Genomic DNA, 25,959 nt, shown 5'->3' on the forward strand with positions numbered 1-25,959 from the left:
CCTTCATTAAATGAATGGGGCAATATTTGATTTGATACATTTGGTGCAACTCTATCCCATTTCCATTGCTGCTCTATTTTTGAAGACTTATATGAATGCTCTTCCTCAGTAGTCGGTAGAAAAAGAATCTGGACGTCCTGGAAAATCTTTCATTGCAGCATTCAGCTGCATTCTTTGTGTGGACATGTGCTGCATTCTGTGTGTAGGCACGTGCTGCATTTGAGAAGCAACAAATGGATTTGCTTGGGAATTTGTGTAAGCTGGATTCACACGGGAATCAGGATATATAAGATGCCCGCCTTTGCATCCTCCCACTTGACTAGAAAAAAATGTTAACTCCAACCGAAAAGCACAACAGACTTGAATAACAATGATCCAACTGGAGAAAACTCACAAGTCATGCCAGAAGTTCTAAATTCTGTATGAAACAAACAAAAAGGAATACACAATTCAAACCGGAAGTATAAAGTATTCTATGCGAAAAGATCAAGGCAGGATAAGTAAATTTTTTTTTTTTGTAGAAAAATTTCAATGCAGGCAAGGACACAACTGACAACTGACATTGAGGCAATGATAGACATACATAAAAGCAAAATATGACCCCAACAACCTAAATGTCATGAAAACCAGACAAAAATAGAGACTAACAAGTAAGCCACAAGCAATTAGTATCAGTAACCTTTCTTGTTTAATCACCCAGCAGTTTGAAGTTTCAATACAAAACCCTAAGCATGAATTATTCTAAGGCTCAACTTTAAAGGCTCTTAGTCAGAGAATATCTACTTCCTACCCACCCTTCAAATCCAAGCATTGTAAGTAAAGAGATCTTCGTAGAATTAAGTAGACTAACAGAAACCAAAAATTGGAGGAAAACATGTCCGCCACTACACTGAAATTGCTAATAGGGGAGGCAGCGAGATGAGAACAAAAAAGTTATCCATCCCCATGATTTTCCCAGAAAAATTTGAATCTTTTTACCTCTTTTTCACATCTTAACGAACCCTAAATTTAGCAATTAGAAAGACCCAAGTGTCCGAACAGGCAAGTATTAACAAACAGTTAAAAATATAAAATTTTTGTCAAAATTATGAGGAAATCTTTTGCTTGTAGACATTGATTACGTAAGCAGAAACTCTCTGTTTGGTTAAAAAATGCCACATATTTCTTTATATTCCAATAATATCCTTATTCTTTAAAAAACTAAAATAAAAAATCAATAAAATAAAAAACTACAAATTATTATTTAAAATCACTCATACTTAAATTATAGGGTAAAGTCCATATACCCCCCTCAAACTACCATCCAACTGACAATGTCCTCCCCAAACTTTCGATTGTGAAAATGTCCCCTCCAAACTACCAAAACATTGTCAATGTCCCCCCCAAAACTAGCAATAAGACAAAAATGCCCCTATAGATTTCTCAATAAAACAAAAATACCCCTATAAATTCAAAAAAAAATTGATTTTTTTAAAAAAGGAAAAATTTTAATTTAAAAATAATATTTAAAAAAAAAAACAGTTTTTTTTTAAACAAAAATTTTTAATTTTTTTTTAAAACGGAATTTTTTATTATTTTTTTTAAAAAACCTATTTTTTATTTAGTTTTAAAAAAACAAAAAATTTCATTTTATTAAACGAAAATTTTATTTTTTTTTAAACGAAAATTTTTATTTAAATAAAATTATAAAACTAAAATAAAATAAAAAAAAAAAACTAAAATTTTCAATTTTTATAAAAAAATTGGCCAATGTTCGGATATTTTTTTTTTTGTTAGTTTTAGGTTTTTCCTAGAAGTTTTAGTTTGTTTTTTTTTTTTTTTTAATTTTTAATTTTACTGAGGGTAATTTCGTCAATGGGGGAACATTGACAATTTTTGGTAGTTCGGGGACATTGTCACAATTGAAAGTTTGGGGGGACATTGTCAATTGAGTGGTAGTTTGAGGGGGTTACGTGGACTTTCCCCTAAATTATAAGTAATATTATTATATTACTACGTCGTTTTGCTCTATGTATTCACTATTCTCTCTTCTTCCTACCCTAGACCTAAATGAAATCACTCGGGCTCTCACCGTCTCTCACTCTCACGCTGTCACTCTGCATATCTCTCCCAGTTTCTCGTCTCCCGCCGTCTCTTCTCTCGTCTCTCTAGCTGCCGTCCTCGCCTCGCCGTCTCTCGCCGATTTGGTGGATCTCGGCGGTAAGGTCCACCAGCTCCCCTGCTCCATCAAGTACGACGGCTCTTCCTCTGTTTCCCACTATTTCAAACCCAAACCCACTGGTAATCTCCACCATCTCTCCCTCTCTATGCTTTTGTAAAGTTCTCTGAAATTTGTGCTCTTTGATATCAAAGTGAAATAATACGTTAATTCTGTAAGGAAAAAATGAGAAAAGTAATTTTGAATTTTTTTTTTTTGAATTTTTGAAAAGTAAAAATAAGGGGAGGGTTTGCAAAACTAGCCCTAAACAATTTGAAAATATTGCTTATTACTGTATTCCCCTATATAAAATCCGATTTTTATTTTTATTTTTTTGCATCAGAATGTTTGTATTCTATCAATTCCTGTATCTTGTATTCATATCCATTCTTCCTAGTATGCAAGGCCAAAACTGAATTTAATGCTTCTTTTTAAGTTTTATGGAATAAAAATAACTTTATCATGCATTATCTACTTGGAAGTGTGCTCAAATAGCCCCATGATTATATGTTCTTCTCAGTTGACGCCTAGTATCTTGTTTGTGTTCTTAGACCAATTATTATGCATTTTTAAATTAATCTATGTTGATTGACAAAGATCTTGATGAAGGTATGAGAGATGCACTTCACAGTTACCTAGAAGAGCGTAAATTATCCCCAAGTACACATGAAGTATACATAGGGGAAGCCAAATCTAACCCATAAGAGAAACTCAACAAATCCACTCAAAAGCCTTCAAACAAACACCCCAAAACGACACCCACAAACTAAAATCCCTCATAACCCATACAGAGCGTTACAACACAAGAGTCTTGTCCTTCCTTCTCTGAGATGACGCGCTCATTGATATGGACTTTGTTATTTTGGGTGGTACTTGATTCGCCAATATATGATGCTAATCATATAACTATATAGCTTCACATCCAATCCAAGTATTCTTTTGTGTTTTGGATTATTCGTGTTATTATTTACTGTTTGTCTACTCTTGACCAACATTCATTTTCAAATGTATCTTATAAGTCTATTTGGATCTTGAAAATATTTGTAGTTTTGAATTTTCAGTCTTTCTACATTAGAATGATGAAGCTGGTAATAATTGAATTTTCAAGCTTTGAAATGATGAATATGTAGAGGCAAAAAAAAAAAAAAACAGGTAGTGATGCCTGCCATCTTGATCATTAATCAAAATCATAAATAAAAAGATTTAAGATCGAAGAAGTTAATTACCTAGAGCAGTGTAACCAATAGAACTCTTGATAAACCAAAATCATTTACATGAGCAATCAATCATGTCATTGTCAAAGAAGAACATTGCTCGGCTTTAAATCACAATGAATAATTGGTAGTTCACAGCAATTGTTGAAGATAATTTTGAATTATATTCACCCAAGCATCAAAAATTAAAAATAAAAATTAGAAATTAAAGAAATTAGAAATAAAGGAGTAAATTCAAATTGCTAGTTTATTCAGGAATTTATAATAGGGAAATATATTTACCCTAACAATAATGGAGCAATTTTCTTATTATGTCAGCACTCGAAGGTCCGAATTCCTTTGTCTAAGCAGCGAAACCCCAAAATAGCAATTGACCAATGTGGAGGAAACCATTGGCAGCCGCAACTGGCATGGCATTGCGCCATGGGTGGCGCACCACCGCATTCCGCTGCTCAACCAACTTCTCCAACTTGTCCACCGCCATCAACTCCATGCTTCTTAAATCCCTCAAGGACCACTATCTTGAAATCTCCAAAATGTCCCCTCCCGCTGTAACACCTCTCTCTCTCTCTCTATATATATATATATATGTGTGTGTGTGTGTGTGTGTGTGTGAAACCCTCTTTCTGTGTGTGTGTGTTTGTTTGTGGGGTTTTAGGGACTGGTTTTGATTTTGTTTGAAATCTGAAATGTGAAATACAGAAGGTGAGCCCTCCCACGCCGTTCACGGTTTTGAAGGGCTCGTTGGACGGAAACGGTCCGGTCCTCAAACGGAGCTACGGCGACGGCGAGGAAATCAAAGTTTCGGTGATGCGATTGGCGAGCATAGTCCCCAGTGGCGGTGGTGAGGACGATGGCGATGATGGCATTAACCAGTTGTTTGTTCACGTGGATGTGTCGAAGCCCGGGCAGTCGGAGAATGTGCACTTTCTGTGTGGGCTGTACCCGGACGCGCTCGGGATTCACTCCGTTTCGATGCGGTCCAAGGCCGAGAACTCGGGGTTCCTTGTCGTTCCGAATCAGTACGCCGGGCCGGTTTTTCAGTGAGTGAAATTTGTGCTCTGCTTTGGCTGTGATTGTTTTACTTGTAAATGCGATTTATATGATTGCAATACGTTTTGGCCATTGATTGATGTAGAGTTTATGTTGGAATGACATTAGGAGTACGCGACATTGTTGGATTTATGTTAAGTTGGACGTTTAGTGATTGAGGTGTTTAGGGATGTTTTGGGGAGAGGCTGAAAGCAGTGTAGTATTTCAAGTGATCCGGGTTCAGTTTCCACCATACTAGTAAGTTTGTTAAAGTTGTTGCATTAATGATGCTTTGATAGATTGCGTATGATGGAGATGATACTGGTTGTTTAAGGGCCGAACAAAAATCTTTTCTATGCCTATTCTAGATGGGTTTTCCTTGTATAGATTGACTGAATTCTTATTGTGTTCAGTTTGATGAGATGTTTGTCTATTTAGGTTTTTGGTTGTTTAACAAAAAGTGAGATATGACATTAGCTACTGTAAGATACGCACAGGGATCAAGGTTCAAGACGATGTTCTTGAGGGATCTAGTATGGAGAGAGTTGAGGACTGGTTGGTTTTTGTCTTGGGTAAGTGTAGTTTGTCTTTTCTAAAAGGATTGAGCTTTGTGGAAGATGATAAATGGAGTAAAGATTTCTTGGTAGGGTCAGTTGAAGGAGCATGCCATTTTTAAGATAGTGCCAAACAAAATGAAGGAAAATCACTTGTGAATAATACTTGAGAGGGAATCCATGGAAGATAGAGGGCCTTGTGTGAGTGACACAAATACATGCATAAATACCGAATTTCAAAGTATGTACAAACATGGGGAGTGGAGTGGCTTTTGTCATAGTTATTCCTATAATACATAATGATCATGACATTGGGGACATCTCTTAACAGGTTCCCTTGATTGCTTTGACTTTATTCATCTTTTATAGGTATGGTAATGGTTCTTGGCCACTATTAATGAACTTAAGAATGGTACTACCAAAGGACATATGAGACTTAAAACTGTGTTTGATTAAATAAGAGTAAACTTGGAAATTTGTTTTAGAAAATCACCATAGAGCATTATCATGTTTTTTTGAGTGGCAAGTTACACATGAACTGAGTACTTATCAAAAAATAAAAAATAAAAGTTTACACATGTATTGAGTGGATCTTGATTCTTGAACACATGACTTGACCTTCACCTTGCTTTTACAAGAGGAGAAGATGCCGTTTGAGTTAGAGATCATTGGTATAAAATATTATCATGTTGTTATAAGTTGCTTATATAAGACTGATAATTGATTGAGAATAGTATCCAAAACTTTTCAAAACAAGGAAAAGAGGCTCTCTTTTTTTTTTAAAAAAAAAAAAATGTTTTCATTTGTTCATGACATTGTTGAGATACATCTACAAAATATATAGCTTTCGCAATTGGGTTATTCTTCTAAAGAGGCCTAAAGGGGGTACATCTCTTGTACATAGGATCTATGGCCCTAGAAGTCTCATTAAACCTGTATGATGAAGAGTTGACAATATGAATTGTGGTATGAACAATTTGTATGCACTACCTTCCGTCATGCAACTTGTATTGCCAGACTAGGCGTGGTGGTCATGTTGCACCTCCACCTCCACCCCTCGCCTCCTCCTTCACTTTCAATTTCACCTCCCCCCCTATCACATGCATACATTACTACTAAGGAAAAATGGAAGTTGATAGTAGTCCATATAAACAAGATAACCTCTCCTCATGTAGGGGCGGAATTGCTTGGGGCCACCATGCTTACCCCATTTTTTGTTTTTTGTTTTTAAATACCCCTATAACCCCTTAAAGATTAATTTTTTACCACTTCAAGGGGTTGGCTCAAGTGGTAAAGGCCTTGGTCTTGATGTTGTTTCCATTAAATCTAAGGTTTAAACCCCCTGGGTACAAACAATTCCTTAGAACTAACTCGTCGGCGAAGTTGGAGTATTACCTGATCGTGTAGAGGGGGCACTTTACATGGGTTTGAGGCTTACCCAACAGGTGTACACGAAGTATATCGGTCCCAAGAATGTCCACTGGAGTAGTCTCAATTGTAGCATTAATAACATAGAGTCGGCAAAATAGGCTTGCGGCCCCTTTTATCAACCCAGTTCATAATCTCACTCACATGATGATGGTAGTTGTTGTGAGATGATGATGTTATCCTGTCTCTATGGACTACTATCAACTTTCATTTTTCCTTGGTAGTAACATTTGCATGTGACAGGGCAGAGAAGAAATTAAAAGTGAAGGGGAGGAGGCGAGGTGGAGGTGCAACACAATGACCACCACCACTAGTTTGGGTAATATGAGTTGCATGACGGAAGGCAATGAATACTAAGTGTACATTCCACAATTCATAGAGAAATAGAGAATTGGTTTCTATTTCAAAAGAGTAGCATATAATATCATCAAATAAACTTCGTCCAATTATATATAAAGCCCATGGCTCTTAAGGTAGCTTTTTCGAACTTGTTCAATTTGGCTCGATGTAAGGACGCCTCTGTGGCAAAACATTTGGTGCTTTCGAGTGACTCTCATCAATGAAATGTTAACTTTCTCATTGCGGCTTATGATTGGAGGGGGATCTCTTTATCTTGTTGTTTAGTTTGTTGTACTCAGATTGAGAGGAGGTGGCGAAGGCAAGCTTTGTTGGGTACGTTCCAAGAGAGTTGTTTGAGGTTAGATCTTACTATAGTATTAGTGTTTCTCATGATAACACTCCTTTCCCTTGGAGGAATGTGTTGATGCCAATGGTGTTTGGACCAAATGACATCTTTTCCACCCATCATTAAGGCCGGGGGGTGAGATCACTTGTTCAATTTTGTATCAGTGCTCGAGTATTTTGACCTATTGAAATGATTAGTATTCGGAGCATTGAGCAGTGGGATAATGCCCTATTCAGTGTAGAATTGGTATAACATGTACCTGAACTTATCAAAAAAAAACATGTACCTGAATCAAAATGAATATGACATATGTTTTGACTTACGTATGAATTCTGCATGTTTGTTTGATTGAACAATCACACGTTATAGATGTTGAATATTTAAACAATTGCATCAAAATGTTTGTATTCTATCAATTCCTGTATCTTGTATTCATATCTATACTTCCTAGTATGCAAGGCCAAAACTGAATTTAATGCGTTCTTTTCAAATTTTACGGAATAAAAATAACTTTATCATGCATTTTCTTCTTGGAAGTGTGCTCAAATGGCCCCATGATTATATGTTCGTCTTAGTTGACCCCAATATCTTGTTTGTGTTCTTAGACAGATTATTATGCATTTTTTAATGAATCTATGTTGATTGACAGAGATCTTGATGAAGGTATGAGAGATGCACTTCACAGTTACATAGAAGAGCGTGGAATAAATGAGAGTCTCTTTCCATTTCTTCAAGCATGGCTTTATGTGAGGGATCACCGGAATCTCATGCGTTGGTTCAAATCAGTTGGCACGTTCATTAATGAAAACAATTCAGCTATAGATAGGATAGTGGTTTCCACATCAAGTTAGCCATGCGTTTCCTATTTGTTTAACTGGCACATGGTAATATTTTAGTGGTCTCCTACTTGTTTAACTGGCACATGGTAATATTTTAGTGAGACAATTTTGTAAGACAATGTAGGCACATGTGAATATTGTTCCCTTTGTTTCTGAATTATAATTCTATATATTTAATTAGCCTATATTACAATTTTACATGTGAATTATTTTTCTTCCTTTTCACAAATACTAAAGTCATTTTGCAGTGTATTATTGGTGTCCATTCATTGATATGGACTTTGTTATCTCGGGTGGTACTTGATTTGCCAATATATGATGCTAATCATATAACTATTGTGGCAAGTTGTGCCAATTTCTCCTCTATTTATGCTTATTGATTTCAAGAAATTTTTGTTATTTTGTCTTTACAAATTTATTAGTTATTAAATAACAAGCACTAGCAGCAGCCTTTAATGGTGTCTGGATGAACATATCTTTTTATGAAATAGAAACTTAATCTTTAGGAAACAAATTCCCCAAGTAGCATTTTAGCTTCTTAGCCTTCTTTTTAGCAGGGCCTCTTTACTCCTATTTTCGTAATAGATCACGTCTTTCCCATTCAACATCTAAGAGAAGGTGAGACCCATCAACATTCTATTAATATGGACAAATTAGGAAATTGCATCTCATATACTGTTCTTGTTTGAGCTTATTATAGCAGGTTTATTTGATCACTTTTTGTATCTATGTCTCCGTAGTATGACTTGCTGGAGTGGAGCATTATTGTATTTGTGATAATCCTTATCATTTACTCTCTATACTCGTATTTGTTTCAATATGAGTAATACTATTTAGTAGATTATTATACGTTTGTCATATAACTAAGATGACGCGACAGTCGTATTGCAGTCTATTACATAACATTATTCATATACGTGGAGCCATTATATTTGCTTCCACTAGGTCTTCTAAGTTTTTGTCATCCATTCTTTCTCTCATCTTCTCTTGTTCTGAATTAATTTTAGATGTAACCATGATATCTCTTTTGCTACTTGCAATCTGATTCGTCACATTTTTTAATGGAATTTGATTCCAGGGAGACTAATCAAGGGTGTTCGCGAGCGAGCTCGGGATTGGCTCGTATAAGCTCGGTTCGATTAATAAATAAGATGCTTAGTGAACACAAATCCTAACTCAAATATTAAACGAAGCAAGCTCGACTCGATTCACGCTCGTGAGCAAGCTTGTATAAGGCTCGACTCTTATTTTTTTTATTAAGTAACAAATAACAATATATAGTCAATAATAACAAATATACTAATATACTATATAACTTATAGTATATAAACACATATAAGAAATATAAAATATATATAGTAAATAATAATAAATATTTGATATACTCATTAATCATTATATCATATGGTATAACTGTATAATTTATTGTGCCATCAGCCATTTAATTAAAGCATTATGAGATACTTTATATTTCGAAAACGGATATCACATGATCTTAGATCTAAGAAAATATTATTCTATTAATACAAATTGTGATTTGTGAGATAATATGATCATATATATATATATATATATATATATTTTAAGAAGAAAATGGTAACATTTATTGAATTAATTCGAGCCTTGCTCAATAAATACAAGTTCTCGAATACAAAGAGCAAAATCATCAACCCAAAACATATCCTACCTAATGATAGTGCCAGTTTTATAAGATTGTGAGCTACATTATTACCTTCTCGAAAAGTATGGCTAACCCTCCACCATAGACAATGCCCCAAGATAGTTTTTGCATCTTGTATGACCTGCCTATAACTGCCTAGCCAGCCTTCGTCCATCTTGAAGATATTTATGACTTCCAATGCATCCCCCTCTAAAATCACATGTCTCAACCTCAGCCTTTGTGTGAGTGTATGACCATTAAATTATTAGGAATTTTGGAGATAGGAGTTTGAGCATTACCATTAAATTATAAGTTCAATTCAAAAAAAATAAAATAAAATTAATATGATAATATTTTAAATTATTAATCATATGATATAATTTAATGAGATCATATGATTATATAATATCAAATTAAGTAATTAATATTGGATTCAACAGCTGAAAGGCTTAGAAAACAATTTTGATCTGCTCCCTCATCCTCTCTCATTCCCCTTCTACTCTCCGCTCCTACCCTCCCCCTCCCCCCTTTTTATTTTTTGGAAGTGTTCTTCGACCAGATCAGAAACTTCGACCTCTCAGCTATGCGTCTGTCCACCTTTTATTGTGTTGTATCATTCATCTCCTCCCCAGCCGCTATTGCTGCTTGCTGGTTGTTTGTTTGTGTTTTTTGTTTTGAATAAGAGATTTCTTCTCTCTAGATCTGCCAAAATGAGTGATGACGAATAATTAGGTGTGAAATGTTATTTCTCACGGCCTAGATAATTAGGTGTAAGGAATTATCTCCTACGGCCGGTTTTAATAATTTTTATTAGGAAATTTGGCTACCCATGTCTTATATTTAGTCTGCTTAGAGCAAATTTACTCTTTAATTGTATTTGTACATGAGTTAGCAGAATATTGAAATCATAGATAGCACCTGATTGTAAGAATTTTTGTTTGTATCTATGACTTTGTAACTTCATAGCATGTGCATATAATTTTTGCAGAGCTTTATGCTTTGTGCTGTAAGAGCTTTTCGCTTTGTTCTGTAAGAGTTTTATGCTCTTGATCTTTAATCAATGAGATCCTCAAATTTTCGTTCAAAAAAAAAAAAAAACAAAAACAAAACAAAAAAACAAACAAACATTTGATTCAACAATGTTACTGATAACCAAAATTGAAGTATTAATGTATTTTTTGAACAATGTTTTGAAAAAAGAAATTGAACCATTTTTTCAACAATTTTTTAAAACTAAACTATACGACGTCGTTATTTAACGAGGGTACATTGGTCATTACCTTTTTTTAAAAAAAAAAATTTTTTTTTACTTCCATTCTAGCATTTTAGAAAGGAGGACGGCTCCTCTCCGGTCTTTCTCCCTCACCGTCTCACGCTCACGCTGTCACTCTGCGTCTCTTTCCCAGTCTCTCGTCTCCCGTCGTCTCTTCTCTCGTCTCTCTCGCTGCCGTCCTCGCCTCGCCGTCTCTTGGTTTCGTCCAGAAGAACCACTTATAGATTTAGATTTACGGGGTACCAGTTTTGATAGCCTGCTTGTTCTGTTCTCACCTCTTCATCAATGGCTCGCGTAAGTCTCTCTCTCTCTCTTGTGATTACGAATCGACATAATTTCGCAGCATATAATATTTATTGAAGATTTAACTTCGAATTACCGAGTGATACAACTGGGAGTGTAAATCTTAGTTTGGCTGCCGAGAAAATGTGATGAAAGAGAAAAGAGAGATCAAATCAAAATTTTGAGTCTCTAATTCATTCACTATGATTAGATCCATAAAAATGTCACAAATTCTGTATGGTTATGTTGGTTGTAATTTTGTTTGGCACAGCTAGTTTGGATTGTTTGAGGGTGGCTTGGAAACTAAAACAGTTTTAGTTTGCTCGGCATCCAAACAGGGTGTGAGCATAGATGCCCCTCTTTGTTTCGCTGTGTCCTTGTGTTAATACGTTTGGATCTATAACTTATTAGTATTTTATGATGATATTGAATGTTTATGAATTGTTTGTTATATTACCTGACCCAAGGAAACACTTGTTAGACCTTAGAAATGTTGGCCATTTTGGGATTTTTATTAATGTGTAGGACATCATGACCCTAGTTAGGACGTTTAAAAATGATGTGGTTGATTTAGGTCAGATCGTGTGATTCTGTCAAGTGGGTAGTAGTAGTAATTGGATGATGGGAATCACATCTGGGTGTATTAGGTGGACAAATGCATAAGAATTGCATGAAGTGTTGTAGCAGCCTGCTTGGTGTGCTGTCTAGAACCACTATAGTTGCGGGGAAGTGTGAGGTCACTTCTTGGTTGTGTGAGATGTTTTGAGCATGCCCTCTGCAATGTGAAGGGATGTATTACTCTATTAATCTAGTTTTTTTCTGTGTTTTACAGCATTTGTGCCCTTCAGTAAAAAACATTCTTCTTCTAGATTCCGAAGGGAAGCGTGTAGCAGTCAAGTATTACTCAGATGATTGGCCTACAAATAGTTCAAAATTAGCTTTTGAGAAATCTGTGTTTACTAAGACTCTGAAGTCCAATGCTCGGGTAGAAGGTATGATGCAATATATATCATATAACCAACACTTTTTGGATTGGAATATGGTTTCTACTCTTGTCATCTTTCAAAGGTTGGCGAATTTTGTCAAGGATATGTAGTGCCATATCCCTGGCTGATAATTTATTTGTCAATAAAACTCTCAACATTAAATAGCAAAACTGCTTTTTCTCTTTTTTTCTTTTTTCTTTTTTTTTTTTCAAAAAAAAAAAAACGATTAGTTATATATGTTGGCAAGCACACACACTCATTTATATTTTGCATTTACAGCCAATTTTTTGCTATTTTCTCACATTAGAAACTGTTTTCTTATGCTCATCTATAATGCAGTTTTTGTCTTTGAACTGAATCAGAAAGTGTCCTCCTATATATTTCAGAAAAAATGGTGCCTCACATAAATGTACAACCAAAACAAGCATGTATTGCTTGTAAATTCATGCCTGCAATGGTATATTGAGCCCTGGAACAGGTTTGAGTTGTTCAGTGCCGCAAGCTATACTTCTTCATGCAAAACCTTTGTCCACTCTTTAATGACAAGATTTTGTATAGCTGCCTTAGACCTCAAAAATCGTCTTTGTTGAGTTTAAACCACAGCATCTTGCAATTAACACGTTTTATGCTCTACATAATGCACATCTACCTGGCAAATCAACTGTCTAGCATTTTTTTTAAACCGTAAAAATGACCAATATCATTGTTCTTTTTAGAATGTTCTCTACGACCCACTTGCAGGTAAAGGGGGTAAGCTAATGACTTTCTTATTAAATAATCTTGGCTAAATTGGTGATCAGCAGTTTTCCCATTGAATTGAAAAACATCTCTAACTTTCAAGGGCATTGTTTCTATATGCTTTTTGTGTACTAACAACAGTTAGCCTTATAAAACTGCTGCATCAAAATTATATTACAGGTTTGGATATCTTATTTCTACTTGCACCAAAGCTTTGAGAATAATGATATAACCATCTTTTATCAGCATCAAGAGGATTAGTAAAACAATGATGACCTCTCTGCATTTCTCAGTTATTCTACCCATCCTCAGGCCTGAAGCCACTAAAGCGCATATTCTTGTGAATATACAATTTAAAAAGGCCAAACATATTCCTTTAGTTTACAATACTAGTTATCTGCTATGTCTTTCATCAAGTTTGCTCTACCAGAAAATAAAGTTTCCTTTTGCTGGCACTAGGCAGAAACAAAATAATATATTTGCCCTAGAACTCTCCTCTTAAAGCCCGGTAATATGTTACATGGCATGTTATATCATGAGACCTGAATATACTGCTGTATTATGATCTACAGCGGAGATATCTATGTTCGAGAACAACATTGTTATCTACAAGTTTGTCCAGGACCTTCACTTCTTTGTGACTGGAGGTGACGAAGAAAATGAACTCATCTTAGCCACAGTTCTTCAGGGATTCTTTGATGCAGTTGCCCTTCTCTTGAGGTAGTTTTATCATAAATTTTGCCTTCTTTTTTTTTTGTGATTTTAATAAAGAGATTTATTAACTTATGCTTCTCTTGCATGTCCTTGTTGTAGGAGCAATGTTGACAAAAGGGAGGCACTTGAGAACTTGGATCTCATTCTTTTATGCCTTGATGAGATTGTTGATGGAGGGTATCTAACATACTTCTTAATTTCACATACTCAAGCATAAAAGCACTTAATCAATCTTTGCATGTTCTGTCTTTCAACTTTCCAACAATGAATTTGATATCAGTACTAACAAAAATAAAATAATGAATGTGAGATTGGTCTGGTAGATCAAAAGGATATGGGTAACAGAGAGGAATAGACTTTATTCACCATACTGCATTAATTATTGTCTTGCTATCAAAATACTCGGTGGAATTCACAACATACACCACCATGCTTCCTCTTCCGTGGAGGATTTTAGCTGCAAATTTGTTTGCTCAGTTTGTTGTTTGGTTCATCACTCTATTTACCACAATATTGTGATGGTAAAGGAAGATATTTATTAAGGCAAGTTTCTCTCTTTGGCAGGATCGTACTTGAAACAGATGCCAGCATTATTGCAGGAAAAGTGGCTACCCATAGCATGGATGCTGAAGCACCATTGTCTGAGCAAGTAATGCAGCTATCTATCTTTCTGTTGACTGTTCGGCCTCTTTCCCCACTAGTAAACAGTGTAGTTGATCTTAATCCATCCAAATATAGGAGATACCTAAGTGATATCAACCAACTGAAAATAACTCCATTTTGGCGGACTTTTAATTATTTGTACAAAGAACTGCAAGAAGATGGCTTTCTTTTCTAATATAGCCATTTTCTAATATTGCACACTTGTTATTTATTTGTACAAACAACTCCATTTTGGCACATTTTATATGTTTCTAATCTAAACCCTTTTATCTTTCTTTTCTAATATTGCAGACTATTACTCAAGCATGGGCTACAGCACGTGAACATTTGACAAGAACCCTTCTTAGTTGAGTAATGCCTACACCTAGAGAAAATGAGTTGGATTATTTTGGTTGTTTACATTTTTTCGTCTGCCGCTTAAAAATTCACTTCTTTTTCTCTGTTTAGCTAATGAAGATTAGCATATCACTCGTTGGGCTTTCTTATGGACTCTTTTTTCTCCTTCTCTAGTCAATCTTTTCTTTATATCTTAAATAACAAGTTGTGTTATGTATTTTGTTATTTGCCTATGGTGTGGCATGATGTAATGAATAATGATTAATTTAAGAGCAATCCCCTGAAGGTTTGATGGAATAAAAAGAGGTAGAGGAATGGTTAAAATAATATTATGTAAAAATAGCGAAAAATGATATATATTAATTAAGAAGGCAATAGAGGGTATGATTTTTTTATGAAATAGAATGTTGTAAAAAGATGACGGATGGATTCCAATTAGTTGATGAGGATTGATAACAGTCCTAGTTTAAGATAACATTACTCCATCCCAGCAACTACCAAAACATGTTGGGCCCAAACATTTGAGATTTGAGAAACAAGAAAAGGGTTTTGGGCGAAGATGCTTCCTCTTTTGGGCTTCAGGTGAAGGTTTTTACTTCGGAATGAGGCCCAGGGGAGGAGTCCTGGCCAGGCGACCTGAGTAGTTCAAGGTGCAACCGAACCCTGCACCTCCTCTCCTATTTTTTTTTTTGGTCCAAATTTCATAAAATTCAAGAAGAGAAAAAAAATTTACAGCAAATCCCAATCCTCCCTTCCTTTTACCAGGAAAACTTGGGTAGTAAAATGGGCCTAAGAGTTAAAGACCAATAGACCATCGTTATCATCAGCTTTCATTGTCAAATGTGTGTCATTTTTTGTATAAGCTGAATTTTATATATCAACAGAAAAGAAGAAAATGAATTTGACCGCTCATTTTGGCGCACTCAAAACATTACTCTGCTGATTAGCTAGCACAACTAGGTGGGTTCTGTGGAGGATATTCTTCTTCCACTTTGTTTAGATCCTCTGCAGCCAAATATTAGAAACAAATAGATAGCAACAGTACATTTTACAATGATTATTTTTTTGGCTTCATCTTTACCCAACCCAACCCAAGGAAGAACCAAATTTGTCTTCTCAAATGAAATGGTTGCAGGATGATATATGACTCTTGAACACACGCTTTTTGCAGTGCTAAGCAAAAGCACCTTTATTCTCTAAAGTCAAAAGCAAAATCATGGGGTGTATTATAGCCACATAGCCTTTTACCACCATCCCTCTTTTCTCTCTCTATATGGATAGGAATAGGATAGGAAAGCAAACAAAAGTGCAAAACACATTAATTTGTGTTCATCATGTGGCAAATTGGGCTAGAAAATGCATTCCCATGTCTCCTCCCCTTGTTAATTTGTAATGGGAAAGGAAAGACCCCCTTTGACAGACCTTTTTAGATTGGTATATGTAGTAAATTAATAATAAATAATTAAAAAAGTGGTTTACCAATCCAAAAGCGTGGAGGTCATCCATGTCCATTGTCCTGCTCATAGCTCATATCATATTAAAAGTCTATAAATATCTGAAGCAGGATAGTATTACTAGGTAATCAATCAAAATCCCACCAAGCCAAAGGGGCAGAGACAAATTTCTCACAAAATGTTGAAAACAAAAAGAGAAATATGCAGAATCGAAGAAGTCACTTGGATTTCAATTTGCTAGTATAAACCCTATATATATATGATCACACTACTCTGCAATCTAGGTAATTAACTCAAAAAAATTGCATAAAAAGTATTTTAATTCACAGTTTATAAAAGCATTATTGATTCATCGTCCCTCCTTAGAAACAAGGTGGGATTTTTACTCATCTTTACACTTGTTCACCGTTGACGCAACCTTGGACCCGCTCGTTCTCTTCCTCAAGTGCATTGTCACGTAGAATTTCAAGAAGAGCAACAGAAGAGCCCCGTTGAGGACAGAATTGAACACCCACGCGCCAATCCCGTTGCACCCACCTTTGAAGAAATGTAGCAACAGGACGCCAATGTGGCACACCAGATTGCAACCCAGCAGAACCATCTGGCAGCTGACAACGAAGGGAAAGCACGCGCCGGGCAGCCCGATGGCGGTCCAGAACCGGTACCCATACACCACGGAGTAAACCGACGTCGTTAAGACGATGGCCAGGACTTGAAACGACTGCGAAAACTCGAGCCACAGGAAGGCCATGCAGGTGAGGATGGAGTGATTGAAGAGCTGGAAGAAGGCGAGCCTACGACGTCGTAAGACGGCGAAAATTGTCCGGAGCATGTGGAGGAAGCGGGTGAGGTAGAAGAGGTAGGACCAGAAGAAGACCCGCCCCGAGGGTCGGGTGCCGAGGGGGAAGCAGAGGAGCCATTGCAAGGGAGTCTTGGAGCCGCGCCAGAACCATCGGGTGTCTCGGATCTCGGCTGCGGCGGAGAGAAGGATTCCGGTGGAGATGGTGGCGGAGATGAGGGCCATGGCGAGGCTGTGAAGGGCCGGGATGGGACCGAGCGGTACGGCACGGCCAGGCCGGAGAAGAACGGCGAGGAAGAGGTGGAGCAGCGTCGAGAGGATCAGGTAGAACGCGATGGAGGTGAAGAGGAAGGACCAGGTGGAACCCCACGACTGTGCGTGGCTCCACCGGAACCCCACGATGGCAGGGTGCTCTGAGAGCCAGTAGGTCAGGGTCTGGCTGATCATAACCGGTGGTTGATCCAGTCGTGGATACGGTGGAGTGATTGGACGGTGGAGGCGGGCGGGAGCGGGGGCGGGGGCTGCGTTTCGTCTTCTTGGCGATGAGTCATTCGCGTTCTGCGTTGAGGGGGGAGGAGGAGGGCGTTGGCATGAGGATTAAAATTAGAGGAGGAGAGTGACTGGTGGGCCACGTGGAGGGAGATGCGTGGGGTTGGTTTTATAACTTTTTTTTTTTTTTTTTTTTTTTTGAAACAGGTTGGTTTTATAACTTACGATATGTTAGATATTTCACACGTGCAACTTGTGCTACCAATAGGTTACCAAATCAGTCAAATGACCCTCGTCCGTGCCGTGCCCTGTAATTTTTCATTCTCTCTTTTGATGATATTTTAAGGAAAAATAATGTTTGCTACATCATTTGGGAAGAATTTTGAAAATAATTCTTAGAACACCTAGCAATCCTCACTTCTCAATGAGTTATATACCATTGTTCTTGTTGGGATATTGGATATTGTTGCTGCTGGGACTTCTAATTTCTTATAAGAATTTTAATTTAATAGAAACTCAATACTAAATTAACATGTAGAATTGAATAAATCTAATACGTCTTGAATACAATCATAATCAAACATGTTGTACCTAATGATTGGTCGAGATGGGCATTGCTGGTACATGAGTATAAATGAGGCGTACCGACCACCAAGGAAGATAAAAATGCAAGAGAGATGGCCCAATAATTAGGGACACTTCCCGTACCCTAAGAAGCTTCTAAGAAAGAGGAGAGACCCCAAGATGAATTAAGTGGGAACTCAAAGGTAGAGTTGGGGAGGATTGTTAATTGCTTGTTTTAAATTAACAGCACACGGAATTTTTTATTTATTTTATTTTTTAAAAAAAAAAGAAAAAAAAAAAGAGGCCAATTGTTGACTCGCTTGTAAATTATATATTATATTATTATGTGCATGGAATGTTGAAAGAGCATATTGAAGTGGTCTGTATTATAAAATTGAATCTGCATCCAGAAAAGGTTTATAAATCCAATTAGAAAACGCTTGGGATTTGCGGGTCGGCCTTTTTATATTTTTATATTTTTGTAAAAAAAGTAATGTGGGATGGGCCTTATTTCAAAGGTTCAAGAGAATACATTTTAAACGAGAGGCTTAGCTGGGTGACATTTACACTTCATCTCAACTCTGAATATAAAAATAAAAATCCAGCAAAATTCAACGGAACCCCAATATAATAAACCATTCCAATGAATGTCCCCTCAGGACCACACCCCACCAGACTCTGACTGTCACACCATACCCATTCAAGTCGGTTCGTTTGATTCCTATTTAAGACCAAAAAGTGGTCTAGGTGATATAGATAGAAAATAATTTTTTAAGTGTTTCCCAAATCAAATTGTTTGGTGCAATCAAGTCCCAAACAATGAGATGTACCAATTAAAATGTGACACCTAAGCCAATTTTATCAGACTTAATTTTAGAAGAAAAAAACCTATTGCACCAACTTATACCAGGTTTGAGGAAATAGAAACTTTAAAAATTAACTTAAAAAAAAAAAAAAACAAATTAGAAGTAAATTAGAAGTGGTGGCTACAGGGCAGCCACCACAAGTGGGCAGTGGGGGTGGCTGCACAAGTCATCCCTGCCCAAAGAGAGAGTTCCGACGAAGAGAGAGAGAGGGGAGAGATTCAGGCCTCAGGGAGTGGCTTGCGGCCACCCCCAAGCCACAGGGGGTGGCTCGCAGCCACACATGATGGCCTAGGCCTCTCCATTGCAAAACTTTTTTTTTATTTATTTAATTTTTTTTAAATGTAAACTCGATATAATCAGGTAGTTTGATTTTATTTTGGTAATGTGTTTCATGCTGAGATGTCAGATGATGAATGGTTGGCACAAAAGTGAACTTTTGTGCAACCTTAGTATACAAGTTATTCTCAATATATATAGTCAAGCATCATTATCATAATGGATTAGGTTTATATTTATTAGGACAAAGCCATTCCTCGTATTAAATTAAAGTCTATTTTTTGATATTTTTTAAGGAATAGCTCAAATCGACTGTGGACCACACCTCATAAAATAGAGGTCACTAGTTCAAATCCCCCTTCCCTCTACCCTTGTGTAGACATGTAAAAATATATATATATAGTATTTTAACATTCTTTTTTTTTTTTCTTTTCTTTCATATGGACTCAAATTTTGACGAAAATATTTACCAAAAAAATGAATGAAATATTCTAAAACTCCTTGGCTTAGATACTTGGGTGGTCCTTGAAGAAGCTCCATTTCCAAGTTTGTGATGGTACACGCAATGGACAATTCTTTGGTTGGAAATGTGGGTGAGTAACACCCTCTTGTTTTCTAGGTGGAAAAAGGAGGTGTAATTTGACTTGTGAGTGTCGGCACATAAGTATGGAATTGGAGGAAGAGCATCTTCCTTGTAAAGATATAGGTGAGAGAGTGGACATAGTTGGACCAGATAAAAGCTAGATTTTTACGAAGGATATGGGGTCCTCTTCTTGGTGCTTTTGCTATCATTATACATGTTCTCACCTTGATGATCTTTGCCTCGTAAATTTCAATTAAAGCACAATTTACAAATCACTAAAATAGTGCAGGTCCATAAAATGACCAACTAGGCTCCTTTTTCAATGGGGTATCTTAAAATTGGCAGAAAATTGGAACTCTAAACAACCTGAGAAGCACAAAGAGAAATTGGAACTCTAAACAAACTGAGAAGCACAAGAGAAACAACCAAAACTGTTGGATGCTGATGACATTTGTAATTGTGAGGAGATAATCATGGCCGTGGGACTTTGAGTCAATACGACTTGGAAATTTGAGCAGCCCTCCAATTGAGAGCCAAATAATAGACTGACACCAAAATTGAATCATCCCACTTTCCCAGTGACTTTTAAAGGAAAATTATATGGTCCAAATTATTTTTTTTTTTAAAAAAAAAAAGGTATCAATCATTGACCTACAAGGGTGACTTGTACTTTTGCCGTTTTGGACCATTCATGTAGTCAAAGAACTAATATTATCGAATACGACCCAAAAGCCCAATGTGAAATTCATATGGGCTCTTTCATAGCCCAAGCATTTCGTCGGCACTATAGCCCATAGAAAGACTTCATAGCGATGACTCTGACCGTCTGACTTGGGAAAAATCGGAAAAGCCTGGAATTTTCCACGGGCTTATTAGGTTTTCCGAGACTACCGCCATTGTTCCAAATTCGATCTCCGAGGAGAAGCCAATTCGTTTACATATCAATCAGAAAGGTCAGTACTATTCGAATCTAAATCTGGGAACTTCGTTGTTTTTTTTTTTTGTTCGTTGAGTTTCTGAATTTCGTTGGTTAAGCTTACATGTTTATCCTGATTCTTCTTATTCATCTGGGACCCTTAATTTTGAGGATTTTTCAAATTGGGTATTATATAAAATATTTTTTCGGTCTCTTACATATAACTTGATTGCTTATTTACTTTGATCTGATTGTTATTTGAGGGACGTGAAGAAATCTAGGGTATTGGTTTGATTAGGAGACGTTTCTGATTTTTAGCTCGTTCCAGAAACAACAATAGACATATTGATCCCCCTGGGCTCATTTTAATATAAAGTCTATATTTTTATGATTTTTTTTAGCGATCATTCTTTTATGTATGTATTAGCTTTCATGATATATATATAATCACGTTTTGGTTTGTTCTTGTATATTAGCTTTTGAGAAATTTTTATCTTATACCGATGGAGTTGGTATTTTTTTATTTTTCTTGCGGTGTTGATTATGGATTTGTCTGATATTACAGGCATTCATTTTGGAGTTTCTGGGAGCTTGAGAGATGGCAAGTGGATTTGGGGGATCAACAACGAGCGTGCCACAGCAAAACCCGTCTTGCTTGGGCAATAACGCCAACGATGTGGGCGATTTTGAATGCAATATCTGCTTTGATTTAGCTCAAGACCCAATTGTTACACTTTGCGGTCACCTCTTCTGTTGGCCGTGTCTATATAGATGGCTCCACCATCACTCTCATTGCCAGGAATGCCCAGTTTGCAAGGCCGTCATACAAGAGGAGAAATTGGTTCCTCTATATGGAAGGGGCAAAACACAGAGTGACCCACGATCAAAGTCGTATCCAGGTATTGACGTTCCTAACCGTCCGGCAGGGCAACGGCCCGAAACTGCTGCTCCTCCTCCCCCAGAAGCAAATCAGTTTAACTTTAGCAATCATGGCTTTGGATTTAGAGGGGGTTTTGCGCCAATGGCGACAGCTAGGATTGGTAACTTCACTCTGGCTTCTGCTTTTGGTGGTCTGATTCCTTCCTTGCTAAATATTCAGTTTCAAGGCTTCCCAGATGCTACTGTGTATGGGCAGACTTCTGGTTTTCCCAGTGGGTTTAATACGTTTCATGGGGGCCATGCACACAGGTTCCCCCCACCAGTCAGTCGAGGACAGCATGCTGATGTTGTTTTGAAGAATCTTCTTTTGCTGATTGGCATCTTTGTCATCGTTGCTCTTCTTTGTTGGTAATTTGTTTTTACCTCTCAAACTTAAACTGATGATGGATTTCTACAGCGGTCGATGTTCTGTCCTGTATATACATTAGCGGCTTGATGACTTCATTTCGTGATTGTCAATTCGATGTTTTTGAAATCTAAAATTTGGACTTGTACGCTTTTTCTTAAGTTGCCTGACAAAATCTCTCTCTAATGTATGCCTGTGTTGTGGTCTTTTAAACATCTTCATCCTAAGGATCGTGCTTTCAAGTTTTCTGTCTTCATTATTATTCTCTCATTCGAGAGCTGCCAGATCTAATTGCAAGACGCATGTACGGTAAAGCTTCAAAGGCTTCATCAAGTTGAAAGATGGTTTTAATCAATGTTTCTTGATGCAAACTTTTTGTAAGAGACTCTTTCTTATTGTAATGCAGTCTATTTTTGGTATTTAGTATGCTTTCAGAATAGTTTCTTTTACAAGTAAGCAACTTAGAGAATGGATTTGTAGTACTTCCAATAATTGCAGTACTCATTCTTTGCAATTGGAAACAATGTTGTCGACACCTTTAGAATGATGTTTTTGTGATGATACAATTAGCATTGTACGTAGGCTGCCTGTGAGGCTTGTTGATAGTGGAGAGTAGGGGGCAAAATCCTTTTGGCGGGAGGGAAAATACTTGTATGATGCTTAAATCTGCACAAGGAAAGAGCAGATTTGACTTACGAATATGTAGATTTTGTAAAATGCATCTGTCATATGAAGGGTGGAGAAAGGGTTACTGAAATTTGCAGGGGATGAATGTGTTTTGTTAAGCCACTTGGTCAAAGTTTTTTACAAGTTTTTGCAGAATGGAAGAGAGGGTTAGGATTGTGTGGCTGACGCAATTAATGTTACGTGGACTGTTATGTGAATTTGTACGAAGTTTTGTAATAAAATCTATAATACCCAAGCATTTTTCTTATAAGAATAATTCAATCTCTCTAGTAATTGTAAGAAGTTTTTCTTACTTGTTAGAGCAGGTGTTCAAACTGTTTGACCCCATCAATTGCATGCCTAATTGCAAGAATTTCAATCCGATTTGGCTTGTGCTTTATTTTTGAGCAAATAGGATGCAGTTTACGAGATGTGTTTATGGCTCTGTTTGCCCATGGCTTGGAAAAAGAAAGTGGCGTGAAACTATAGCAATATTTGATTGATGTGTGAAAAAGTAATATGGAAAAGTGAAAAAAAAAAAAAAAAAAAAAAGATTTTGTAGTGATTTTTTATTTATTTAAATAGTAATAAAATGTGATTGATGTAATGTAAAAAGTAAGAATGTTGAAAGTTGAATTTGAGATGAATAGTATGAAGGGTTTTTTTAATCTATTGGCAAACAACCCCCATAGGTGAGTGTGTTTTGTTAGCATAAAAAGGGTAGAGAGATGGGATTTAGTATCATGTAGACTAAAAGTTTTTTGTTGTTCTCAAATCGTTTTCAATCAAATCAAGTTGAGATGTGAAAGGTTTGACTTTGTTTTTGTAATTTACTAATAGGAGTATATTTAACATTAGGATCTTGTGGATTGAAAATGTGATTTTAAATGAGATTGTAAAAAATAATTATTTAAAAAGTGGAGTTATTAAAAAAGTTACAAATTCAATTGAGAATTGTCGGTAGAAATTACTCAAAGGGTGATGATAAAAGTAGGTATGGAGACAGCAAATTAAAGTGAAGGAATATTATATGGTTATAGGTAAGACTCATAAGAGATGTAAAGAAGGCTGCTTTGCAAAAGAATATTATACAACAAAGACGTGTTGAAATCCAGCTTCAATTATTAACAATTTCGTCGTCCTTGCAATGATCAAGCACATGCAAATGCCGACGGGATTGTCAGGATGCTAAAACCAATCGAATAATCTTCTTCTATCGTTCATCTTTGCCTGCCTCTCTAAATTATATGCTTTATAATTTCTTACACGATGAAATATCCAAACATGTGTTTTTCTTTTCTTTTCTTTTCTTTTTCCTGTTTATGTTTTGTTTTTGGATAATTTTAGTGGATCATACTTATTGATAATTTACAAGAAGAAAACTTGAATCTTGGTCTATGGCCATTTGGCCATTGGCCATCATGGACTCTTCTTCTCTGGAAAAAGAAATCCAATGGCGGCTGTGGGCATGGCTGTAACTGGGCCCTGCAAGTTCTGTCAGTTTCTGGACTCTGGCTCATTTCATATTCTATACCAATAACCAGGTCCAATAATTCAAGGGGCAGTTAAAATGTATGATAAAGTTATTTAGGTGGAGTGTCATGATAAAGCTTTTTATTTTTATTTTTAATCAAAATAAAAAGTATTAATAAACAACTCAACATACAAAACATTCATAAAAACACAAAAGTTGTTTTCACCTTTCCGTAGTACTAGCAACGTAAATCCGACACAAATTCAACACAAAAATAGTTGATTAGGGCTTTTTATATATATATATATATATATAGCATTAACTATGCCTTGCACAATCCAAATCCAACACGCAACATAAAAGCCGATAACTTTTGACACAATCTGCAAATTAGCACGAATTTAATACAAAATTAGTAAATTATGGTTAAAAAGTCTAACCTATTCAATTAAATAGGTTGAATTAAAGTTATCCTATATAAAACAAGCTAACATAAAGCATAAGCCTTTTTTGAAAACCCACAACTATAATTCATTCACAAAATTTAAAAAGGTAAATGATTTTTTTCTTCGTGAATCTTTCTCCTTCTTCTAATTTTTAAAATTATCATTGAATGTGTGAAGTTAATGTGGTATAATACATGAGCATGGTAAATTTAATAATTATTTTAAAAATTGAAAAGATGAGAGAAAAAGAAAAAAAAAAAAAAAAGAAAGAAAGAAAGAGTACAGCAATCTCATTTAAAAAACATGCAATTTTTTCCAAAGTAAATGTTGAATGGGATTTGCATTCCAGTGATGTAGGTGACGTCATCACCTTGCCTCACACAAGTGGGAAACTTCCGATCATTGTAAGAGACTGAAAAGGGAACACTGGGTCCAAGATGTGCAGTGCACCACACCACACCAAACAAACCGTGTCATCAGTCAAAGACTTTGGGGAATGTATGTTTTAAATGCTTTTCTTCCCCATTTTTCTTTGCTTCACTTCCCACCCAACTTCTTCTGTCAGGCCTTGTACGGTTTCTCTGCATTTTTGTTTTCTTTAATCTATAAAAGCAATGCAAGGAAAGCAGGGAAAATATATCAAATGAAAAACAAGACAAAATGGGGGGAAATCAAACAATTGGAATTTGAAAACCATTATCAATGCCTATTTATAATCTAAGCTGAATTTATATAATCTTATATAGATGGTTAAACCTAATATACAGCAATTTTGACACAGCGTATGTGAACCCGGCAAAATTTTAATACGAAATTAACAAGTTATAATTTATGGGTTTAATTCGTTTAATTAAATTGATTGAATTATAATTTACTTTTATATATATATATATATATATATATATGACTCAATCTGACATACAAACACAAATTAATATCTTTAAGCCAACAAGTATTAATGAGAGTTGCCGACTCAACTCGAAATTAACCAGGCTTCTTTACATATATGTCTATGTAAATGGATGGACTCACACGTGTGAGTCAATTAGCATGGGACTAAATTAAAAGATGGAGCAGAAATCATGTTGGCTTTTCATGACCGTGAAGTTACAAACTAGCTAGCTAAAATGACCTGAAGGAGAAAATTACAGTTCAAAAAGCACCGACTAATAAATAGACATAGGTGCCATTTTTTATATTTCAATTTGGAATATGATCAATAAGTTCTTCGCTATTAAATAAATAATACTTCTCCTCTGAAAATAACTTACAAAAAGCGACTCAACCTTGAAGAAATAATAAATAAATAAATAAAATTAGATTTCGAATCCAATGTACGGCTGTACACACAGATAAGCACGATTTCATGTCCTCTTTGGTACTTGTGCATATCATATTATTCTCAAACCTTGTCGTAATGAAAAATTATATTTTCACTTTTCAGTAATTTGTTGTTTTGAAAGGTCGAACAATATTAAATATAATAACGTTTTTATAAAATTTATTGTCTGATTAAGAGATGAATTGCTCAAAATATTAT

General features: G+C 35.9%; 4 protein-coding genes across 4 annotated transcripts; 3 read left to right on the forward strand and 1 right to left on the reverse strand.

Moving 5' to 3' along the window:
- The first annotated feature begins 2,033 nt into the window (after window positions 1–2,033).
- Window positions 2,034–8,147, forward strand: LOC132187803 (uncharacterized protein At2g39795, mitochondrial). Its single transcript, XM_059602241.1, has 4 exons — window positions 2,034–2,280; window positions 3,730–3,962; window positions 4,114–4,454; window positions 7,760–8,147. The coding sequence occupies exons 2-4, from the start codon at window positions 3,789–3,791 to the stop codon at window positions 7,959–7,961; spliced, it is 717 nt and encodes a 238-aa protein (XP_059458224.1). The 5' UTR covers window positions 2,034–2,280; window positions 3,730–3,788; the 3' UTR covers window positions 7,962–8,147.
- A 2,798-nt stretch (window positions 8,148–10,945) lies between these two features.
- Window positions 10,946–14,871, forward strand: LOC132186788 (coatomer subunit zeta-1-like). The gene is made up of 6 exons (XM_059600850.1): window positions 10,946–11,176; window positions 11,997–12,156; window positions 13,461–13,608; window positions 13,702–13,779; window positions 14,167–14,251; window positions 14,557–14,871. The coding sequence occupies exons 1-6, from the start codon at window positions 11,168–11,170 to the stop codon at window positions 14,614–14,616; spliced, it is 540 nt and encodes a 179-aa protein (XP_059456833.1). The 5' UTR covers window positions 10,946–11,167; the 3' UTR covers window positions 14,617–14,871.
- Window positions 14,872–16,257: 1,386 nt separating this feature from the next.
- LOC132187433 (elongation of fatty acids protein 3-like) lies at window positions 16,258–17,467 on the reverse strand. Its single transcript, XM_059601744.1, has one exon. It carries the CDS (start codon window positions 17,299–17,301, stop codon window positions 16,438–16,440), a length of 864 nt encoding a protein of 287 aa, XP_059457727.1. The 5' UTR covers window positions 17,302–17,467; the 3' UTR covers window positions 16,258–16,437.
- Window positions 17,468–20,432: 2,965 nt separating this feature from the next.
- LOC132186790 (uncharacterized) lies at window positions 20,433–22,254 on the forward strand. Its single transcript, XM_059600852.1, has 2 exons — window positions 20,433–20,585; window positions 21,114–22,254. Exon 2 carries the CDS (start codon window positions 21,147–21,149, stop codon window positions 21,837–21,839), a length of 693 nt encoding a protein of 230 aa, XP_059456835.1. The 5' UTR covers window positions 20,433–20,585; window positions 21,114–21,146; the 3' UTR covers window positions 21,840–22,254.
- Window positions 22,255–25,959: the final 3,705 nt, after the last annotated feature.

Source organism: Corylus avellana, chromosome ca7 (assembly GCF_901000735.1).
Source record: "Corylus avellana chromosome ca7, CavTom2PMs-1.0".
NCBI classification, from domain to species: domain Eukaryota; kingdom Viridiplantae; phylum Streptophyta; class Magnoliopsida; order Fagales; family Betulaceae; genus Corylus; species Corylus avellana.

Bases quoted from the DNA above. Each gene is read 5' to 3' on its own strand.
- LOC132187803 (XM_059602241.1), top strand. From the start codon at position 3,789: ATGTGGAGGAAACCATTGGCAGCCGCAACTGGCATGGCATTGCGCCAT. The intron at 3,963-4,113 runs GTAACACCTCTC...TGTGAAATACAG, and splicing joins CCAAAATGTCCCCTCCCGCT to AAGGTGAGCCCTCCCACGCC. The intron at 4,455-7,759 runs GTGAGTGAAATT...GTTGATTGACAG, and splicing joins TACGCCGGGCCGGTTTTTCA to AGATCTTGATGAAGGTATGA.
- LOC132186788 (XM_059600850.1), top strand. The intron at 12,157-13,460 runs GTATGATGCAAT...TATGATCTACAG, and splicing joins GTCCAATGCTCGGGTAGAAG to CGGAGATATCTATGTTCGAG. The intron at 13,609-13,701 runs GTAGTTTTATCA...TCCTTGTTGTAG, and splicing joins GCAGTTGCCCTTCTCTTGAG to GAGCAATGTTGACAAAAGGG.
- LOC132187433 (XM_059601744.1), bottom strand. From the start codon at position 17,301: ATGATCAGCCAGACCCTGACCTACTGGCTCTCAGAGCACCCTGCCATC.
- LOC132186790 (XM_059600852.1), top strand. From the start codon at position 21,147: ATGGCAAGTGGATTTGGGGGATCAACAACGAGCGTGCCACAGCAAAAC.